This window comes from Mixophyes fleayi, chromosome 4 (assembly GCF_038048845.1).
Source record: "Mixophyes fleayi isolate aMixFle1 chromosome 4, aMixFle1.hap1, whole genome shotgun sequence".
NCBI classification, from domain to species: Eukaryota; Metazoa; Chordata; class Amphibia; order Anura; family Limnodynastidae; genus Mixophyes; species Mixophyes fleayi.
In genome coordinates, this window is record NC_134405.1 from 321,741,258 (window position 1) to 321,760,794 (window position 19,537).

Below are 19,537 nucleotides of genomic sequence, written 5' to 3' on the forward strand. Positions count from 1 at the left end.
TATCAGCTCCTCACATACTACTGACATTTGGCAGAACATTTAGCATAGATAACAAATATTTTCTTTTGTAACCAAGGTCAAACCACTGTATAACTATGTCCTTTACATATATTCACACATATATTCACACATACACACATCATACTATTCTAACCTTAAAAGAAAGAGTATTTGTTCAATTTAGCCCTTTGCCGTACAATTAACCCTTACAGTCTCTCCTCCTGTGCTTTTTATAGCTCAACACTTACTTACACTCTATATTCGTCAGTTGAAATACTTTTCTTTCACTTTAATCTTTTACCTTCTGCATAGTCAAGTAAATCATGGCTATTTGATTCCTAGCATAAGTGTTTGATGATAACCCATCATATTTAAGGCTGGGTACACACTACTGGGTTTTCAGCCAATTATCGGGCCAATCAAACAATAAACGACCGTTTGGCCTGATATCGCAGTAGAGTGTAAGCTCCAACGATGAACGATTATCGTTTCAAAGCACATTGTATCATTTCATTTTATTTTTAGTAAATATACCCCTATCTGGTTCAGATGGATTAAGCTATTCTATAAATCTAGAATCATATCTAGAAAACTCTAGAAATCTGCTGGATATAGCATTTAAATCACACTCAACAACTGTAAAATCAGACGATCAATAGCATAATGTGTTGGAATGTCATAAGAGAGTCAATGTTAGATTTGTTGGGTGCATATACGTTGAGTAGTGTTAAATGGACCCTAGAAACGGTGACTCTGAGAAATGGTCAACCTTATTAGAGGTAGAGCACCTGCAACAGATTTGGGCACAGTCTATCTGCGCCTGTGCCCACCTTTCACGATACGTTAACAGTGCAGGCTTTCCATATCTCCTTGCTGGAGCAGAGGTGTATTCATTACTGACTGACACATTGTAACAGATCCACAGGTGGTCCTAATTATGTCACATGTGATCCGGAAAACCTGCACTGTTAGGGAGCCCTGAGGACTGGGTTTGGGAAACCCTGCCTTAGCCAATTTAATTAATAAAGAGAGACGTTTATCCTTTAGACAACTCAGTGATCAATTTCACCTCCTTTCTCACAACTTCCATAAATACCTCTAAATTAGATACTGGATAACATCCCTACAATAAACACATCTATTTAAATCAACCCCCTACTCTGCCTTTACCGAAATTATCAAAGAGAGACATCTGGTGTAAGTTTATAACACTAGTAGATGACCAAAACAAATCTATACTACTCAATTGAACTGGGAAGTAGACCTACACAAAGAACTCTCTTTAGACAAATAGGAATACATACACCTACTGTATGCCCAACACATTTAATCTCTTGACACACAGGGACTACTCTATTCTTACTGTGCGCATTCATCATACCTGTAGATACTGTAGTACCACTTTGTATTCTGCATGCAGTAAAACTTAATTATTCCTGATATTACTACAAAAAATATTTATACAAGGTGTAGTAACCATATTACAATGAGCAATCTGATCAGACAGGACCTACCAGTCAGATTGAATAATGTCTGGCAGCAGAGGGGTTACAGAATAAAATAAATGAGTTGAATCCCATAGAGAAAAGGTTTCTTACCTAGTGGTGCACCTGGGTTGGACTCAGAACCATTCAATGCACCAAGTACTTGTGCAAATTAGCCACTTTAGACATGTAGAACATTAAATGATCAAAGTGATCATTAAATGATCAAACTTTACTAAAAGTACAGATGAATTCATCATGGAGCAATCTCACATAGAGACCCAATGCCATCTTATGATAATTCTCCCCATGAGACTACAATGCAGGGGTTAAAAACATTTACAAAGAAATATATATATTGACATATAGCATTTTAGCCTACATTGTAAAAAGAAGACCTGTACAGTACATGATAAAGTTTTGCCCGCGGCGGGGATCACTTGTACAACAGACACAAAGAACATAATTTAAAAAAAGATATATTGAGAACAAAGGATCTGACTCTAGTCTATCTCTCATATACAACTGACATTTTGCAGAACATTTACTATATATAATACATTTGTTCTCTTAAGTACCAAGGCCAAACTACTGTACAACCTTCTTACATACATTCACATGAACATATTGCTATTCTACCCTTAAAAGAAAATGTATTTGTTCAATTTAAACCTTATCATTCAATGAATGCTCATGTTAAACAGGTAGAGACTTTGCCTTGATGATCATAAATCGACCACCACTGGTTGGGTGAGAGACATTCTTGGAGTTCTGATTCCCACGCATCTTGAAATCTCATTCTTACCCCCAGCGTGCTCTGCAAACTAGTTAGATGTAGTGAGGCGATGGATACTCTAGATCTCGAGCCTTGAGACGAAAGATATCCCTACAAAAGAAGTCAGGAGCAAAATAACAGGCGCTAAATGCTTCGGGTAGGGAATATGAGAACAGCTGCTGTTTCAAGGGCGGATTTCTAGCCTAACCATCGATGAAGGTGATAAAAGCTGTTCTAATACAAGACTTAGCAGGGAGCCAAAGGATATTTTCTTTTTTAAAGGGGTCCAACACTGCTTGAACCGTTTCTAACTAAAAGGGAATTTTTATATAGAATGTCATTGATTAAGTTGCACTAGTTGTGCTGCTTTATATTAAGAGGGTTATTGGGGAGAAATAGCCCTCCGGTAGTTTTGTGTGTAAAGAGTATCTTTAGGGGGTGGATTAGTTCAAGCCGAATTAATAAGCTGAAGTGCATGTCAACTGTTGTCTCCTGTACTTTGTCTACCTATAAAGTCTACTGGGTATATTTACTAAACTGCGGGATTGGAAAAGTGGAGATGTCGCCTACAGCAACCAATCAGATTCTAGTTATCATTTAGTACATTCTACAAAATGTATAATCTGATTGGTTGCTATAGGCAACATCTCCACTTTTTCAAACCCGCAGTTCAGTAAATATACCCCTATCTGGTTCAGATGGATTAAGCTATTCTATAAATCTAGAATCATATCTAGAACACTCTAGAAATCTGCTGAATATAGCATTTAAATCACACTCAACAACTGTAAAATCAGACGATCAATAGCATAATTTTGTCATAAGAGAGTCATTGTTAGATGTGTTGGGTGCATATACGTTGACTAGTGTTAAATGTACCCCAGAAACGACGGCTCTGAGAAATGGTCAACCTTCTTTATTAGTGTCCCTAAATCTTGGAATATGGTGACCCTAAAATAGTAATCTCTTGGGAAAAAAAACAATTTTTTTTAGCTTGTAAACAAATGTAGTAAAATAATAACCTTATCTATTATTGTGAATTAAGGTCTTTAGCAATGTGTGAAATGATTTTAACAGAGTGAATATAACTCTAAGGGGCATATTCAATTGTCGGCGGGATTTCCGAAAATCCCGCGGTCCGCTCACGATTACCGTAATAACGGTTTTCTCAGGGAGCTGCAAGCTGAAATCCAGCGAGAGATTACTGTATTAACGGTATTAGTTTTTCCGTGGCGGAACCCGCCGACAATTGAATACCCCCCTAAGAGCATTGATGGCATAAAAATGGTCTTAATACTCCAGTATAATAGGGTGAAGCAAATAAAAAGTATAAATGCTGCCTACTAGAGATTGGAACACCCTAAAAAGAAGATCTTTCAAGATGGGAGCTTAGACCTCCTTCTCTCCCAGAACAGCTCCAACAAATTGCTCTGAAAAATAAAGAGATGTCATGTTCTGTATTCACTTTAATAAAACAGAAATGCAACAGCTTGTGCAAAATATATGTGCTGCGACATGTTTGCAAATAGCTAAAGATTGGAAGTCCCCTCGCCCTCCAGGCCTCCAAAGCATAACTTCTCAGGTATATAGCTTCAATGGAATATATCATAAGTCTCCTTCATGACAAAATCCTACACTTTCACACGGTATGGGATCCCTGGTACTCTTTCCACCAGTCTCCAACGCCTGCTACTCAGTAATCTGCACCACCTATATTTATTTGTCTTATATGTCCTTACATTTTCTTGTCGGGTTTACCCCTGGTATTAATGTACTTAAAGGACCCCACGGGGGTGGACGCTAATTATCCCCAAAATTTTTTTTATTTTCTCCTTCGAGATCTGTGGATGCCGGAGGGATCAGTGTGCACCCCCTCCTGGGAACACATTGAGCCTCTTTCTCTTCTACCTTCTTTCCCTTCGAACCCTTCTCTCCACTCTTTCTCTTTTCTTCTCTCCCCATCCTCCCCACCTTCCTCTAGCAGTAAGGAAAACAGAAAAGTAAAATAAAAAGGTAAAAACAACACCATGGTAACTCCCAACTTAAAATAGTCTCAATATCAATATATGAATCACTTCAAGATGTTATATTGTTTCTCATTATAAATGATTCACTATATTCTACATGTACTGATTTGAAACCCATGTTTGTGACGAAAATATAGAATTAAAAAAAAACAAAAACAGTTATGCAACAAGAAGTATAAAATATACCTGAATTAAGTATATCTTAGACACCAAAAGGAAGGATAAATAAAAATAAAATGATAATGTAACAAAAACAGAGTAAAATGTAACACACAATGGTACTCGGGGGCTAACCGCATAGGTCTAAATATCAAAAAAATCCTAAAGAATAAAGATCCTGAAGAGACAAACTGGAGCAAAGAGGGCTGGAGGGGAGCATGCGGGAAGTCCTAGGATCCATTTGGGACTATGACCATATTGTAAAATGACATTTAACATATCATCATCATTTATTTATATAGCGCCACTAATTCCACAGCACTGTACAGAGAACTCATTCACATCAGTCCCTGCCCCATTGGAGCTTACAGTCTAAATTCCCTAATATAGACACACAGACAGACAGAGACAGACTAGGGTCAATTTTTGATAGCAGCCAATTAACCTACCAGTATGTTTTTGGAGTGTGGGAGGAAACTGGAGCACCTGGAGGAAACCCACGGAGAACATACAAACTCCACACAGAGTCGGGAATCGAACTCATGACCTCAGTGCTGTGAGGCAGAAGTGCTAACCACTACGCCACTGTGCTGCCCATATGTATCTATATGTAGTAGTTGAGGAGGGAACACGGGGGGTTAGAAAAAGGGATAGAAACGAGAAAGTAAAGGGGATGTTAAACAGTGGAATTTTACATTGTAAATTAAGTTTTTACTTTTGATACTATGGGATTTGTTTTATATTTCTACACCAAGGAAAATAGCAAAAAGTCACTTTTGATAATATCTGTGAAATGAATAGATTGCTCTAAACAGATGTCTCTTGTGCAAGCAAACATAGCTGTGAAGACAGAGATTATCCATAAAAAGCTAACGAAATCTAAATGTAAGCAGATAGAGAAGGGTAGGAAAAGATAAAGAGATGATTTGGAAGAAAAATCCAATTTCTTTCTGAATGTCAGTAGCGCGACATCGGCTTAATATATTTGCTTTTTCCATTTGCTAGACATCACATTTACCTAATACAGCTAGAAAGGTAAGAAAAGATGGATTCAATCTTTGGATTGTCAAATCTGTTAAACAGGTAAAGAGGATATAGAACATAAAAGGTGGGGTTATGTCAATTGGCTCTTGCTTTATTCAATATAAAATAAAAGACGCATTGCTGAGCAATGTATCTAGACAGATAAAGGGAACAGAGACACACATGGAGACATGTCTGCAAATTGGTTCATACAAATAAAATGTTATAAATCATAGCAACCAATCAGATGTCTGCTTTCATTTCCTAAACTGCACTAAAAAATGTCAGAATCTGATTGGCTGCTATAGGGTTCCATCCACACAGTTTCCCTGTCTACCAGATTTCATAAATGCTCCTCTTAGGGTGAGAGGCGACTGCAAAAGCCAGAAACATGACGGAAATAATTGGGAATTTCTGCACAGACAAGTCTTGGTTAATAAGGATACTAAAAAGTGTTTGTTGTTATCATCATCACCATTTATTTATATAGCGCCACTAATTCAGCAGCGCTGTACAGAGAACTCACTCACATCAGTCTTTGCCCCATTAGAGCTTACAGTCTAAATTCTCTAACACACACAGACACAGATAATTAATAAGGTCAATTTGTTAGCACCCAATTAACCTACCAGTATGATTTTGGAGTGTGGGAGGAAACCGGAGCACCCAGAAGAAACCCACGCAAACACGGGGAGAACATACAAACTCCACACAGATTAGGCCATGGTCGAGAATTGAACTCATGACCCCAGTGCTGTGAGGCAGAAGTGCTAACCACTGACCACTGTGTTATCAATAAACTTCAATCGTAGAACAGAAGTTACAGATGAAGGGGTCGGGGGATAGCACAGGGTCCTCTTGCGTCTCTGGCATACTTACATAATGACCTAAGAAAACTTCCAAAGCAATAAGGCCTTTGCCTAGAGTAACTGCATAAATACAGTGGCTCAGTGGTTAGCACTTCTGCCTCACAGCGCTTGGGTCATGAATTTAATTCCCGACCATGGCCTTATCTGTGTGAAGTTTGTATGTTCTCCCCGTGTTTGCGTGGGTTTCCTCCGGGTGCTCCGGTTTCCTCCCACACTCCAAAAACATACTGGTAGGTTAATTGGCTGCTATCAAAATTGACCCTCGTCTGCGTGTCTGTCTGTGTGTGTCTATATTAGGGAATTTAGACTGTAAGCTCCAATGGGGCAGGGACTGATGTGAATGAGTTCTCTGTTCAGCGCTGCGGAATTAGTGGCGCTATATAAATAAATGGTAATAATAATAATAAAAATAATAATAAATACTTGTAGGCCTTTTTAAGGAATTTATGTTGAAAGCTGCGTCAAAGCAATTACGATACAACAAAGTGGTCCCTGACTTATCATGTAGGAAATGTTAAAAGAAATCGTGTTATCATTTCAAAGCAAAATTATATCCTAAACTAAAGGAAATCAGTCCAGCGGTACCCTTTTAATTAGATACCCTACATATAATATTAAAAAAAACAGCTGTACAGCCAGTAGGGAAAATTCTGGTCCAAATTCTGGCCAAGAAAATACTAACAACAGTAACTTGGAGTGAATTACAAAATATTTTGGAATATTAAGAAGTGAGATGTATAGTATGAATTTTGTTTTATGTAATGGCGCGTTTCACCCGGCCATCGTCCCAAATCAGTTTAGCTTATATGCTCGCCTGGAAAATCCCCCATCAAACTTTCCTTACACGGACCAGCAGGTGCTGGTTGGGCTGAAATACTCTGCATCTAACATTCTAATGCTCTAATTGGTCACATGTTTTACTAGCTCCACCCACTTAATTTGCTCTGTTCAGTTGTGAAGAATTAATGCTTTAGCCACTCTATAGGTCACTTATTAAAGCCCAAAATGCACCTTTCTAAGAATAAATGCCATTTGCACATTTTTGAATGAATGCTTGGTTTTATGCAACACTCAAAGATTTTACATTCGCCGGCGGGAATACAAAATCTTGCATCTTCTATTGAGAGGAGTTATCATTGATTGGGACATTCCCTGCTGAGCTTGGGCCTTGCGCATCAATGTGCCTAGTTATGTACCCAGATGCAGATGAGAGGTTTTATTATGCAGGACAGGATTATTTAGGTGAGATCCAAAGGGTAGAGCTTGTTAGTCATATCATTAGATGCATTAGTTTAAGTAGAAACGTATTGCGCCCCTGCGTTTTTTAGTAGGTTGTAAAAAATATTTTCTGACCCTTGTGAAATGCACCTAAAAAAATGTTAAAATGTTATGTTAATGTTAAAACTTGCATGAGTTTACATGTCCTTTGGAGGAGATGTACTGTATATAAGAAGATTTTTTTTTACGTGCTATAGGAAGAAGTTAAGGACAGTGGCCATATAACAACAACAATATATACAACAAGAGAGTCTGTTCAAATCCAAGTGCTGTTTTTTCATGTAGCACACAAATATCAACTTTAAATTTCAGTGTACAAATTAGCTATCAAGTATTTGTGTGCTACATGAAAAAACAGTCAGTATTTAACTTATGTGCAAAACAGAATACTAATTTGCACCCCTTGGATTGTAACATGGTTTTGTCCAGGAGACTGAAATAAGAAGTTTCTCAAGTTAAGATCCTTAATGAATCAGGCCCCTGGGGAGGTGGGTTAGGATTGTTTTCGTGTAAGATGAGTACGCAAGTCAAACTTTTACATTTAACTCTAAAACAGCCCACACTGTGCAAAAAAAGGCTCTTATTTCAAGTATAATTTAGTCACTCATAGTTGAAAAATTACATAGGGGCTCATTTAAAGTTGGCCATCATCAGGGGCGTACAGGGGCCCAAGCAGACTAGGGAGCCCGGACAAACCCCTCTGTCTGTCTCAGCCCCTGGTCTGTCTGGGCCCCCTAGCCCGGCCTTCTGTTTTCCGTCCCCCTCCGCAATGTGGTGGATCCCAGACACTGATAGGCTGCAAGCGTGCGGTGTGGTGATGTCACCACAGTGCGCCACGCTCCAAGCTTATCAGTGACTGGGAGCCGCCACAATGGCGGAGAAGGCCAGAAGACAGAAAATCGGGCAACAAGGTAAGTGAATTAGAGCATTTATATGGTCAGACAATATACTGTGATGAGGGAAGGAGGGAGAAATACATATCTTATGTAAAAAATCAGTCATATATTCAGCTTTAAATGAGCCTCATAGTAAAGACACCAACTCATTAGATCTTCAGGGAATCTATGGCTCTTACTAAAATAAGAGGCACAACATTAAAAAGCATTTTAATTGCTCCTTTTTTCAATGTAATTTCTAGCAATGGAAATGAAACCACTTATGCCTCAAAGAAATTATGTAATACCTATGTTAAATTACACCGCACTTAAAAATATCTAGACCAGCATGTTATATGCAAATGGCTCTATTGTAGCGTATCAGGAGAACACTTTCTTAATCAATATTGCTGAAATTGTGTATGAACTATTAAATGGAATACATTTAGAAGAATCTGATAAAAATTATTACATTGGCTTTTGCTCAATCAGAATCGTCAAGTGAATAATTTCAGTGGAATTACGAGAGATGCTTCCTCAGTCCTAATGATGGGGAATTGAATTTCACACAAACAATCACTCTCTAAGTTCTTTAGAGCGTTGGAGAGAAGTATTTGTTTGACAGAATGGTTTTGCTAAAATGTTGATTCTAAATTTATGGAGCGCTCGCATATTTTGTGATTAGTATAATGACAAGGTGCCCATATATGCTGCAATTTTGAGGAACAATTGTGCAGTTTTAGAACTCATTTGCCACACATTGCATAGTGTATGGACTTAAAGAGGATGAACATCTCGATCAACAACTAAACAGGATCATTCAGATTTTGACTGACTGGTACGGCTGATAAAATTGGTCGAATGATGACTGCATTAGACCATGTATTCAGTCATTGTGCCTTCTATCATACTTGCCAACCTTATGTTGGCCGGATCCGGGAGATCCTGGAGCGCACTAGGGGTGTATGGGTGGAGGTGGCGGGGCTTCGTGAATTGCCTCATTTTGGCCCCGCCCCCGGTGACGTAAAGCCTGTTTTGGGTGATTTTACAGTGGTAAAAAGACCCCAAACAAGCATTACATCACTGGGGGCAGGGCCCAAATTACTTGAATCATGAAGCCCCGTCCACTCCGCCCGTACATGCTGGCTTTAATTTAGTCAAGTTCGCAGATGAGGGAGAATTGCCAGCTCTCCCGGGATTCCGGAAGACCTACCCAAAATTCGGGAGTCTCTGGGACATTCCGGGAGAGTTGGCATTTATGCTTCTATGAACAAGCATCAAAAGGTCGGATATTTCTGAAATTTCAGAGATTTCGCCCTATATGTGCATGGTCACATCTGGCAGAGGTCACTGGGCAGTCGACCCAACCTGCATCTTTAGAGTACCAAATACTACATACGTGTCTTACAGGAGCCGTCCCTGCTCTACTCTTCTGCTGCGGGACGGGCGCCTTCTTCCGACAGTGCGCGTCCTGTTACCATGCAACATCCTCACCACCTGCTGCCCTGACTGGGCATGCGTTTCCCGTTGCTAGGCTACGGTGCATCCTTAATCTTTGTATCGGCAGTCTGTTTGACGTCACTGACTGCCGGTACCTTTTTTGGACTATGTAAGGCAGGCTCTGGCACTGATTCTGGTTCTGACTACAGTCTGTTCCCGCTCCTCCTCCGTCTCACGTATTGATTCCATTTGGATCTTACAGCTCTGATCTCAACTACCCAGACTACTCTTCTGATCTCTCCTCTGTATTTCACTCTCTGTTCTGGTTCTGACCCAGTTGGTCCACCCCCCTGTACTTGTGACTCCAGCTACCTCGTTAACGATTGGCACTGAGGGCAGCGACCTGTACATTCCACACAGCTAAGTACAAACCTCCTTGCCAGGGTCCTTGGTAAACACTGGGGGCGTGTTGGAGTCTACGCCCCTTGTCCACTTGCGACAACTGCTAGCAAGTACACGCCCAGTCTTCCTAGTGAACTTGTGAAACATACATTTGCAAGTCAAAGAGAAAAGTTTGCCAATCTATTCAAGCCCCCACATGTTGAGTCACTTTAAGTTGAGGCATACTTATATTACAGGAGTGTAGAAGAAACAGTCTGCTAGGAAATATAGGGAGCCAGAGAGTTTAACTGCAATACACCACAAAAAGCAATTTATTCTATCTGTACTAATAAACGAAAAAGCAAAGATTGGTGGTTGAGTAACTTGACCATGCCCTCTTGTAATGTATCTCTTCAATTAAAGTGATAAAGAGGCTAGCTGCAAATGGGATTTAAGTGCCAACGTACAGAATGTTATTGCAAGCCAGACTAATATAGATAATGGCTATCCAGTTATTTATGCCAAAAGACTCTATAGTGTTTTATTCATTACCCACTGCACCAATGTTTCCTTTATGAAGCTTTGTAATCAGAAGAAGAATTGTTTTTCCCTCACTCAAATATACTTTTCAGAAACGGTTTAAATACCCGTTTTATTAAGTCTTTATTTTATATGGAAAAATCAATTTGCTTTAAAGGGCAGTTTTCCAAAGAAGTGTGTTTGGAAATTGTAATTATAATGTTAGTAACGGCTGAGGCCTCTTGGAATGGATCCACAACACCGCGACAAACCTGATGCCGCACTTGGCAACTTATCAGCTGTCAATTATTTTAAGTCTGTCTTATATATATGGTATTACTTTGCCTGATTACCTCTGGACATTGGTCATTTTAATAGTATTTTATACTGTGGGCTTTTCCCAATGGCACGCTGAAAGCAATAACAAAATATTTAAAACTTTATTGGTCAAAAAGACTTCAAATGACCAATAAAGCCCACAAATGTAAAATCTATACTATAAATCGGCCATCCACTTTATTTGGCAATCTTCTGCTTGACTAGTACACTGTGACTGCAGTCCTCCAATCAGGTGCAGCCGTTCATCCTACGCTCTTATGGGAGGATCTGGCATGGTTCAGGCCACAGTTGCCTAGTTTTATGCTTCACCTCCAGACATCCTGAAGGGAAGGTCCAAAGAGCAAGTGCGGGGGATCATGTCAACGCAAGTTGCGCCATCATGGCCCCATCCCCATTGCGCAATGCCACAAATTATATTATCAGGCATCCACTTTGGAAGAAGATAGGGCAGGATTTACGAGGGTGGCCTACTCTTCCAGGGGTCCAGGAGAACTCCCTGAAATTCCAGAGTCTTCCAGATATCCCGGGAGAGTAGTGAGTATGGTTCTGACATAGAAGTCTACTTAGGCCTTGATTTGTGGAAGGGCATCATATAGCCCGGGCTAAGGGCAGCAGGATTGAAGAAGCAAAACTCAACTCACTTTTTACTTTGTGCATGTATATATATATATATATATATATATATATATATATATATATGCACAATATATATAATATATATATTGTATATATTATATAATATAATATAATTTATATAATATATATTATATACATACATTAATATAAGTACTATAAATTATGGGGATATTTAGTATATTTAGTTACAGAGGATTTCCATGACTATTGACAGGTAAGCGAACGCCGAGCTGGCTTCTAATATCCGGAATAATTTTAACTAAGAAGTACACCAATTCTTAGAATACACGCACTTCAAAAAAAAGTACACCTCTTTCATAACAAACAGATTTACACTGACATAGACTTAGGGCTAGATTTACTAAGCTTCGGGTTTGAAAAAGTGGGGATGTTGCCTATAGCAACCAATCAGATTCTAGCTTTCATTTATTTAGTACCTTCTACAAAATGACAGCTAGAATCTGATTGGTTGCTATAGGCAACATCCCCACTTTTTCAAACCCGCAGCTTAGTAAATCTAGCCCTAAGACTCAAACTCACAATTGCACAGATTGATTCACTATGATAACAACAGATAGTCACACTGACACTCAGACTCACAATGACTGAGGCACAAACAAACACGTCAATGACTAATACACAGAATGACAACGACACACAGACACTCGGCATGGGTACAATCCTGTTAGGGCCACAGCAACAATTCAGGAATGCGGCCTATAGGAAGTTGTGATGGAGCAACTTCCTGTTTCTTCTGACACAGGTTGCACTCGGTTGCACTCTGTTGAGGCCGTGGGAAGGTAATCCAAGTGATCCTTTACGTGGGAAAAGGTGATGTGTGGCAAAGTGAGGCATCTTTAGTTTCTTTAGACAGATATTATTCACAGACATGCCAATGGCTGCTCACCATAGATGTTTAATATATAATTGACTATTTTCCTACTATTAACACTTACATTAGGCTTAAAACAATAATTCTAGAGTATTTCCAATTACTTATTTTTTTAAAGTTTCTATGTTAATATTTAAAAAAAATCAATTAGACAATTTACTGCCAGTTGTGATCCTACCAAAATCAGTCTATCATAAAATGCAATCTATCCATATTAATAAACTTTTAAATTGAGTACACTGAGTGTTGTGAGTACAGACTACACTAGATTGGAGTTCACTCAACAGAAAGGTTTCCGGAACATGCACAACAGCAGGGCAGGGCTGATATGAACAATTTATTTGAATACATTGATTTTAAGAATACAAGTTTGATTTTTCCAGGCAAACATGACTGGAGAATTGAAAATGTGTTTATCTGGGATGGGGTTGCATTGTACATCATGTATGTATGTTTGTATGTATGTATGTATGTATAATATAAATGATTATTAACATATTTTCTTTAACTGGGATGATCTTATTTTTCTTTGGTCCTTGTCCGTAGGAAATGTTAAAAGATGAAGTTCGCACACTTACCTACAGAAACTCCATGTATCACAATAAGCACGTGTTTAAGGATAAAGTAGTCTTGGATGTTGGCAGTGGTACTGGGATACTCTCCATGTTCGCAGCAAAAGCCGGTGCAAAAAAAGTATATGGGGTGAGTAATCATATCAGTTCTAATGCTGCAATCTACCCTTTACTGACCTGTGCGTTGAGTACCTATTCCTCATCATCATCACCATTTATTTATATAGCGCCACTGATTCCTATTTGCAAACACTTAAGCACAGTTGTGTATATGTGCACAATGTCAATGCATATCATGATTTAGGCAACAAGAAATCAGAGATATTAGTGCATGTGGTCATAGAGAAGGGAAAGCATTAGAGGGAGAATGCCAGAACTGATAAAGACAAAAAGAAGCGAGAGAGCATGAAGGCAGGCACATTTCCACATGTACCATATAAATAGGTACAAAGGGAGGGAGAGAGCATGAAGGCATGCACATTTCCACATGTACCATATATATAGGTACAAAATGAGGGAGAGAGCATGAAGGCATGCACATTTCCACATTTACCATATAAAGAGGTACAAAAGGAGGGAGAGAGCATGAAGGCATGCACATTTTCACATGTACCATATAAAGAGGTACAAAGGGAGGGAGAGAGCATGAAGGCATGCACATTTCCACATGTACCATATATATAGGTACAAAAGGAGGGAGAGAGCATGAAGGCATGCACATTTCCACATGTACCATATAAATAGGTACAAAAGGAGGGAGAGAGTCTGAAGGCATGCACATTTCCACATGTACCATATAAAGAGGTACAAAAGGAGGGAGAGAGCATGAAGGCATGTACATTTCCTCATGTACCATATAAAGAGGTACAAAAGGACGGAAAGAGCATGAAGGCATGTACATTTCTTCATGTACCATATAAAGAGGTACAAAAGGAGGGAGAGAGCATGAAGGCATGCACATTTCCAATGTACCATATAAATAGGTACAAAAGGAGGGAGAGAGTATGAAGGCATGCACATTTCCAATGTAGCATATAAAGAGGTACAAAAGGAGGGAGAGAGTATGAAGGCATGCACATTTCCAATGTACCATATAAGGAGGTACAAAAGGAGGGAGGGAGTATGAAGGCATGCACATTTCCAATGTAGCATATAAAGAGGTACAAAAGGAGGGAGAGAGCATGAAGGCATGCACATTTTCACATATACCATATAAAGAGGTACAAAAGGAGGGAGAGAGTATGAAGGCATGCACATTTCCAATGTACCATATGAAGAGGTAAAAAAGAAGGGAGAGAGTATGAAGGCATGCACATTTCCACATGTACCATATAAAAAGGTACAAAAGGAGGGAGAGAGCATGAAGGCATGCACATTTCCTCATGTACCATATAAATAGGTACAAAAGGAGGGAGAGAGCATGAAGGCATGCACATTTCTACATGTACCATATAAAGAGGTACAAAAGGAGGGAGAGAGCATGAAGGCATGCACATTTCCACATGTACCATGTAAATAGGTACAAAAGGAGGGAGAGAGCATAAAGGCATGCACATTTCCACATGTACCATATAAATAGGTACAAAAGGAGGGAGGGCATAGAAGTTCTACAAGTCAGACACTCTCTTTTATTAGACATCTGATCTTTACTTTCTTTTAGGAAAGAACTGCATAGATTCTAATGTAGAACTATCACAATTTTGAAGCTGCATTTTGGGGTACCCATGTGACAAGGATTGCATTGACTGTCATTTCCAACCAGGGTGTAAAATGCAGTAAAATAGGTATTTAATTCTATTCGAACTTATCTAGGTCCTCGAAGAGTCTGATTTCTGGGAAAATAAGCTTTTATCCTGCATTTATTATGTAAATTAAAACCTGTGGGATACTTGTAGACAGGAGCCATGCAACAAGATCCTCTGGAAATAAGCAATTAATCAATTAACATGTTGTGAATAAAATTGTGCATATGGATAAAACATGTAGCTGTCACCTATATACATACTTCAGAAGACAGCTATTGCGTAGTATAAACCAGTACTGATGAGAATGCAGCCTGTAAATTATTTGAAGTTGACTAGAAGCCGCTAGTATCACTGAGGCATGAGGCACTAGAGAATTGAGGCATTCTCATGGATAACATTTTCTGTGTATAGGCAATGGTCACACTTTAATGAGTTATTGATTTTTCCACTCAATTTATTTACATTATTAGATGTTACACAAACTGTGTATATGTGTGTGTTTATTTTAACTTTTATGTTTTTAAGTATAAAACAGAATAAACCTTACAGAAGGGGACACTGAAGCCAATATAAAGCAGAACAAAAGGCAGTAATAGGCTAACAGATATAGTATATAATAAGAGACATTAAGCTATATCTTAAAGGATAGCTTCACTCACAACTAAATACAGTTCTGAGTTGAGTTTTAGATAAAATAATGAGATCAACCCAACACTGATGTTTCACTGCCTGTTTGAATCAGACAAGCGGTAGAAGAAGAAAGAACCAGAGTACTGGACCTTTGGATCTGGGTAATGGAACATCTAAATAAAATTTGTTGACAGAGAAATCACACATTATTACTGCAAACTAGGTTAAGGGGATCTTGACATTCAAGTCCTGTGTGGGTCCGCTGCAGGTTTTACAGTTACAAAAGTGTATGAAAAAGGACAATTAAACTCACAATTAAAATGGTCATATATGAACTATGAGGGTAAATGCACTGCTCAGTCTTACCCGAAGTTTCCACTGTAGATTATGTATCCATGATAAAGAACAAAGGACTCACTACACAAATTTGAGGGTATCAATATAATTTTAAAAAAAAAGGTCAAATGGCAAAGCACAGCATGTCGGTAATGCTAGCTTTGGAAAAACTGGCCACCTGCCTGGAGGAAATCCAGTACTGTGCAGAGAGCACTGGAAGCATATAAATTACCCTGCAATGCAAGTTTTACATTTTGCCCTTAATCTGCCTTTCTAATGATGTCACCTGTCAGCAAAGGGATGAGACTGATAGTATGTTGAACAGATTTAGTTAAGTAAAAACATTACAGTTAAATGGGCCTAATTCATTAAGGAAAGTAAAGCAAAAAAAATGAGTAAATTTGCACTTTGGCAAATCCATGTTGCATTGGAGAGAGAGGTAAATTTAAAATGTGAGGATAGATTTATAGTTGGGGGATGTCCTAGATCAACTTTACATTTCAGTGTAAAAATAACGCTTTCAAGTATTTGTGTGCTACATGAAAAAGCAGCCAGTATTTAACTTATGTGCAAAATAATAAACTAATATGCACCTCTTGCATTGTATCATGGTTTTGTCCAGGAGAAACTTACTAAATTTTTTGCCTTACTTTCCTTAATGAATCAGGTCCATTATGTGTATTATTAAGCTCATTATTCTACTGTCTTTAATATATCTGAATAGCAGTGTTCTATAGTGGGTTTACTTCTTTAAATTGCAGCAAATCTGGTCTTCAAAGGGTGAACTCTAGAAAAAAAGCTGTAGATACATTGTTGCAATTAGTTTGCAAGTTACTATACCTATGGGACTCGGAATCCATTCCAGCACTGAATTGCTCCAGTGTTCTCTCTGCAAGCAGTTTATTTCCTTTTCCTATTATGAGAAAGACTTTTCTGCCAATTTGATTGCTTGTTACACTTTAACACACATGCTGTTCCTTTTATACTGACAGGGTAGGAATTAATGGTCCTATTGCTAGAATACAATTGCTAATATTATTCTGAAAGGTTTTAGGAATATTATGCATCCTACTGTATGTGCCACAGCTTCTATTTTGTATCATGTTCTTTTTTTCATTTGGATTATAAATAGTTTTGTTAATAAAAATAACTAATGCTCTATGTCATTCTGGACCAGTCATTACAACCTTCCCAAACTAATTCTGCACCTGAATGGAATGGTCCCAGGTCCGATCCATTTATTTAGTGTATTGGTTCAGGGGCAAATTATGGATTTCTAGTGTAGGGTTTCAATGCTACGGGGCAGAAGTGTGCATGACCAGCATTCAAGGGCCGTAGCTATCGTTTAAGACAAATATACGGGCAATACGGTGGCTCAGTGGTTAGCACTGCTGCCTTACAACACTGGGATCATGAGTTCAATTCCCAATCATGGCCTTATCTGTGAGGAGTTTGTATGTTCTCCCCGTGTTTGCGTGGGTTTCCTCCGGGTGCTCCAGTTTCCTCCCACTCTCCAAAAACATACTGATAGGTTAATTGGCTGCTAACAAATTGACCCTAGTGTGTGTGTGTGTGTGTGTGTGTGTGTGTGTGTGTGTATATTAGGGAATTTAGACTGTAAGCTCCAATGGGGCAGGGACTAATGTGAGTGAGTTCTCTGTACAGTGCTGCGGAATTAGTGGCGCTATATGAATAAATGGTGATGATGATGAATACTGCGTGCACAACTGTTAGGTGCACACGACACCCCCTTTTTGTCCGGACAAAGTCTGGACTGAACGGGATAATCACCCACAATTAAGACTGTCCCACCAGAAGTAGGGAGTTGGGAGACTGTCTTGCTCTCTTCTATATATTCCTGCAATTTTTACTACCTGCTTTTGCTTGTGTCTTATATTCAATTCCCTGACATTAAATAATTAGTGTTCACATTTTATAGAATGTTCTTCTTCTCACCAAAGCCAGCTCTACATTCTATCAACAGCCCCCAACCCTCCATCAGCCCACTCTTAAGTTAATATACCCCATCATGACCCCACTAGTAAATTAAACATCCCCCACCATCACCACACCAATAAATAAATTGCCCTCACCCAAAAGTAAATGATTAGCCCCCCACTATTTAATTAATAGCTCACCCCCCATCCATATCACATTAAGAGCCTCCACCGGACCCCACACTAACCTTCTTCCAGTTGACATTGAATGTTGCGGTACAGACTCATCTGTCTGCTCAGGTGGTGTGTGCCCCACATGTTAACCAGAACCACAAGAGAGCAAACACTTTTATAGCATGGTGCATGGACCAACAATGTGCTGTAACTAGAGATGTATGAATTCTGCAACAATATTTTACTGTTATTTGCCCAAATTCAGCAGCAATTTGTGAATTTTGTGAATTGTGACAAAATTCTATTTGTTTTTTCTTACTTTTACTGCATTTATCACCATATCACGCTAATTCACTAAAATTCTCCTAATCGCAGCACTTATCCCTATTGAAATTCATATATTGATCATTTGATTGGTTTTTGGCTTGGGAGTATTTCACACCATGAAGAGGAGGAGGCTCCGTGAAGGACTCTGTTATGGTTACCTGTAATATATGCAGCACGTTGTGTTGAGGAGTCGGATACTGGGGTGAATGAGCACCTCTGCACTCCACCTCCAGAGAGTGTGCAAGATGGACCTTGGCAAGGTTGGCACTTGCTCGCTGGCTTCTGCAGAGATTCCTGCGTACAGTGGGACCCTCTGTATTACAGTGGCTACAATAATGGGAGAGCACTTAGCTAGCAGCAGCAGAAGCACCTCTGGTGAGATTGCCAGGACCAAAAACTGGTGCAAGCAGCCTTTCGTGAGTACTCCTGTCAGTGCTCTAGGATTGGTGGCCTTTGCTCCATCCATCCAAGTCTATCTATATAAAGGGTGTCTGTTAGCGAGCGAGATTCGGATGTACTGCTGTACACATGCGCATTTTTCACCCTGAATGATTCCAGGCTTTGAAACATGGCCAGATTGAGTCCATTCAGTGACATACATCACTCCACAGAGACTGCGCTGACCAAGGTTGTTAATGATCTGATCACTGCTAAGACTGAACGCCATTACTCTCTCCTAATTCTCCTTGATCTCTCGGCTGCATTTGACACAGTTGACCACTCTCTTCTCATACAAACGCTGCAATCCCTAGGTCTTCAAGACACAGTTCTATCCTGGTTCTCATCTTACCTCTCTAATCGCTCTTTCACTGTTAATTTCTCTGGAGCCACATCTGCTCCGCTTCCCCTATCAGTTGGAGTACCACAAGGCTCAGTGCTAGGTCCTCTGCTGTTCTCTATCTATACCGCTTCTCTTGGAAATCTAATAAGTTCCTTTGGCTTTCAGTATCATCTCTATGCGGATGATACCCAAATCTATCTATCCTCTCCTGATATCTCGACATCTGTGTTGTCCCGTGTAACTGACTGTCTTTCTGCCATTTCATCTTGGATGTCCTCTCGTCAACTCAAACTTAATCTTTCTAAAACAGAGTTAATAATATTCCCACCCGCCAACAA

The 19,537-nt window shown here is 39.2% G+C and overlaps 1 protein-coding gene across 2 annotated transcripts in view; it reads left to right on the forward strand.

The window, feature by feature from the left end:
• Window positions 1–19,537, forward strand: part of PRMT8 (protein arginine methyltransferase 8) — a 148,198-nt gene that overhangs the window by 68,130 nt on the left and 60,531 nt on the right. For both annotated transcript variants that reach the window (XM_075210194.1, XM_075210195.1), the window contains one exon: window positions 13,244–13,399. In XM_075210194.1, coding sequence (XP_075066295.1) covers window positions 13,244–13,399 — 156 coding nt within the window. The remainder of the gene's footprint in view (window positions 1–13,243; window positions 13,400–19,537) is intronic.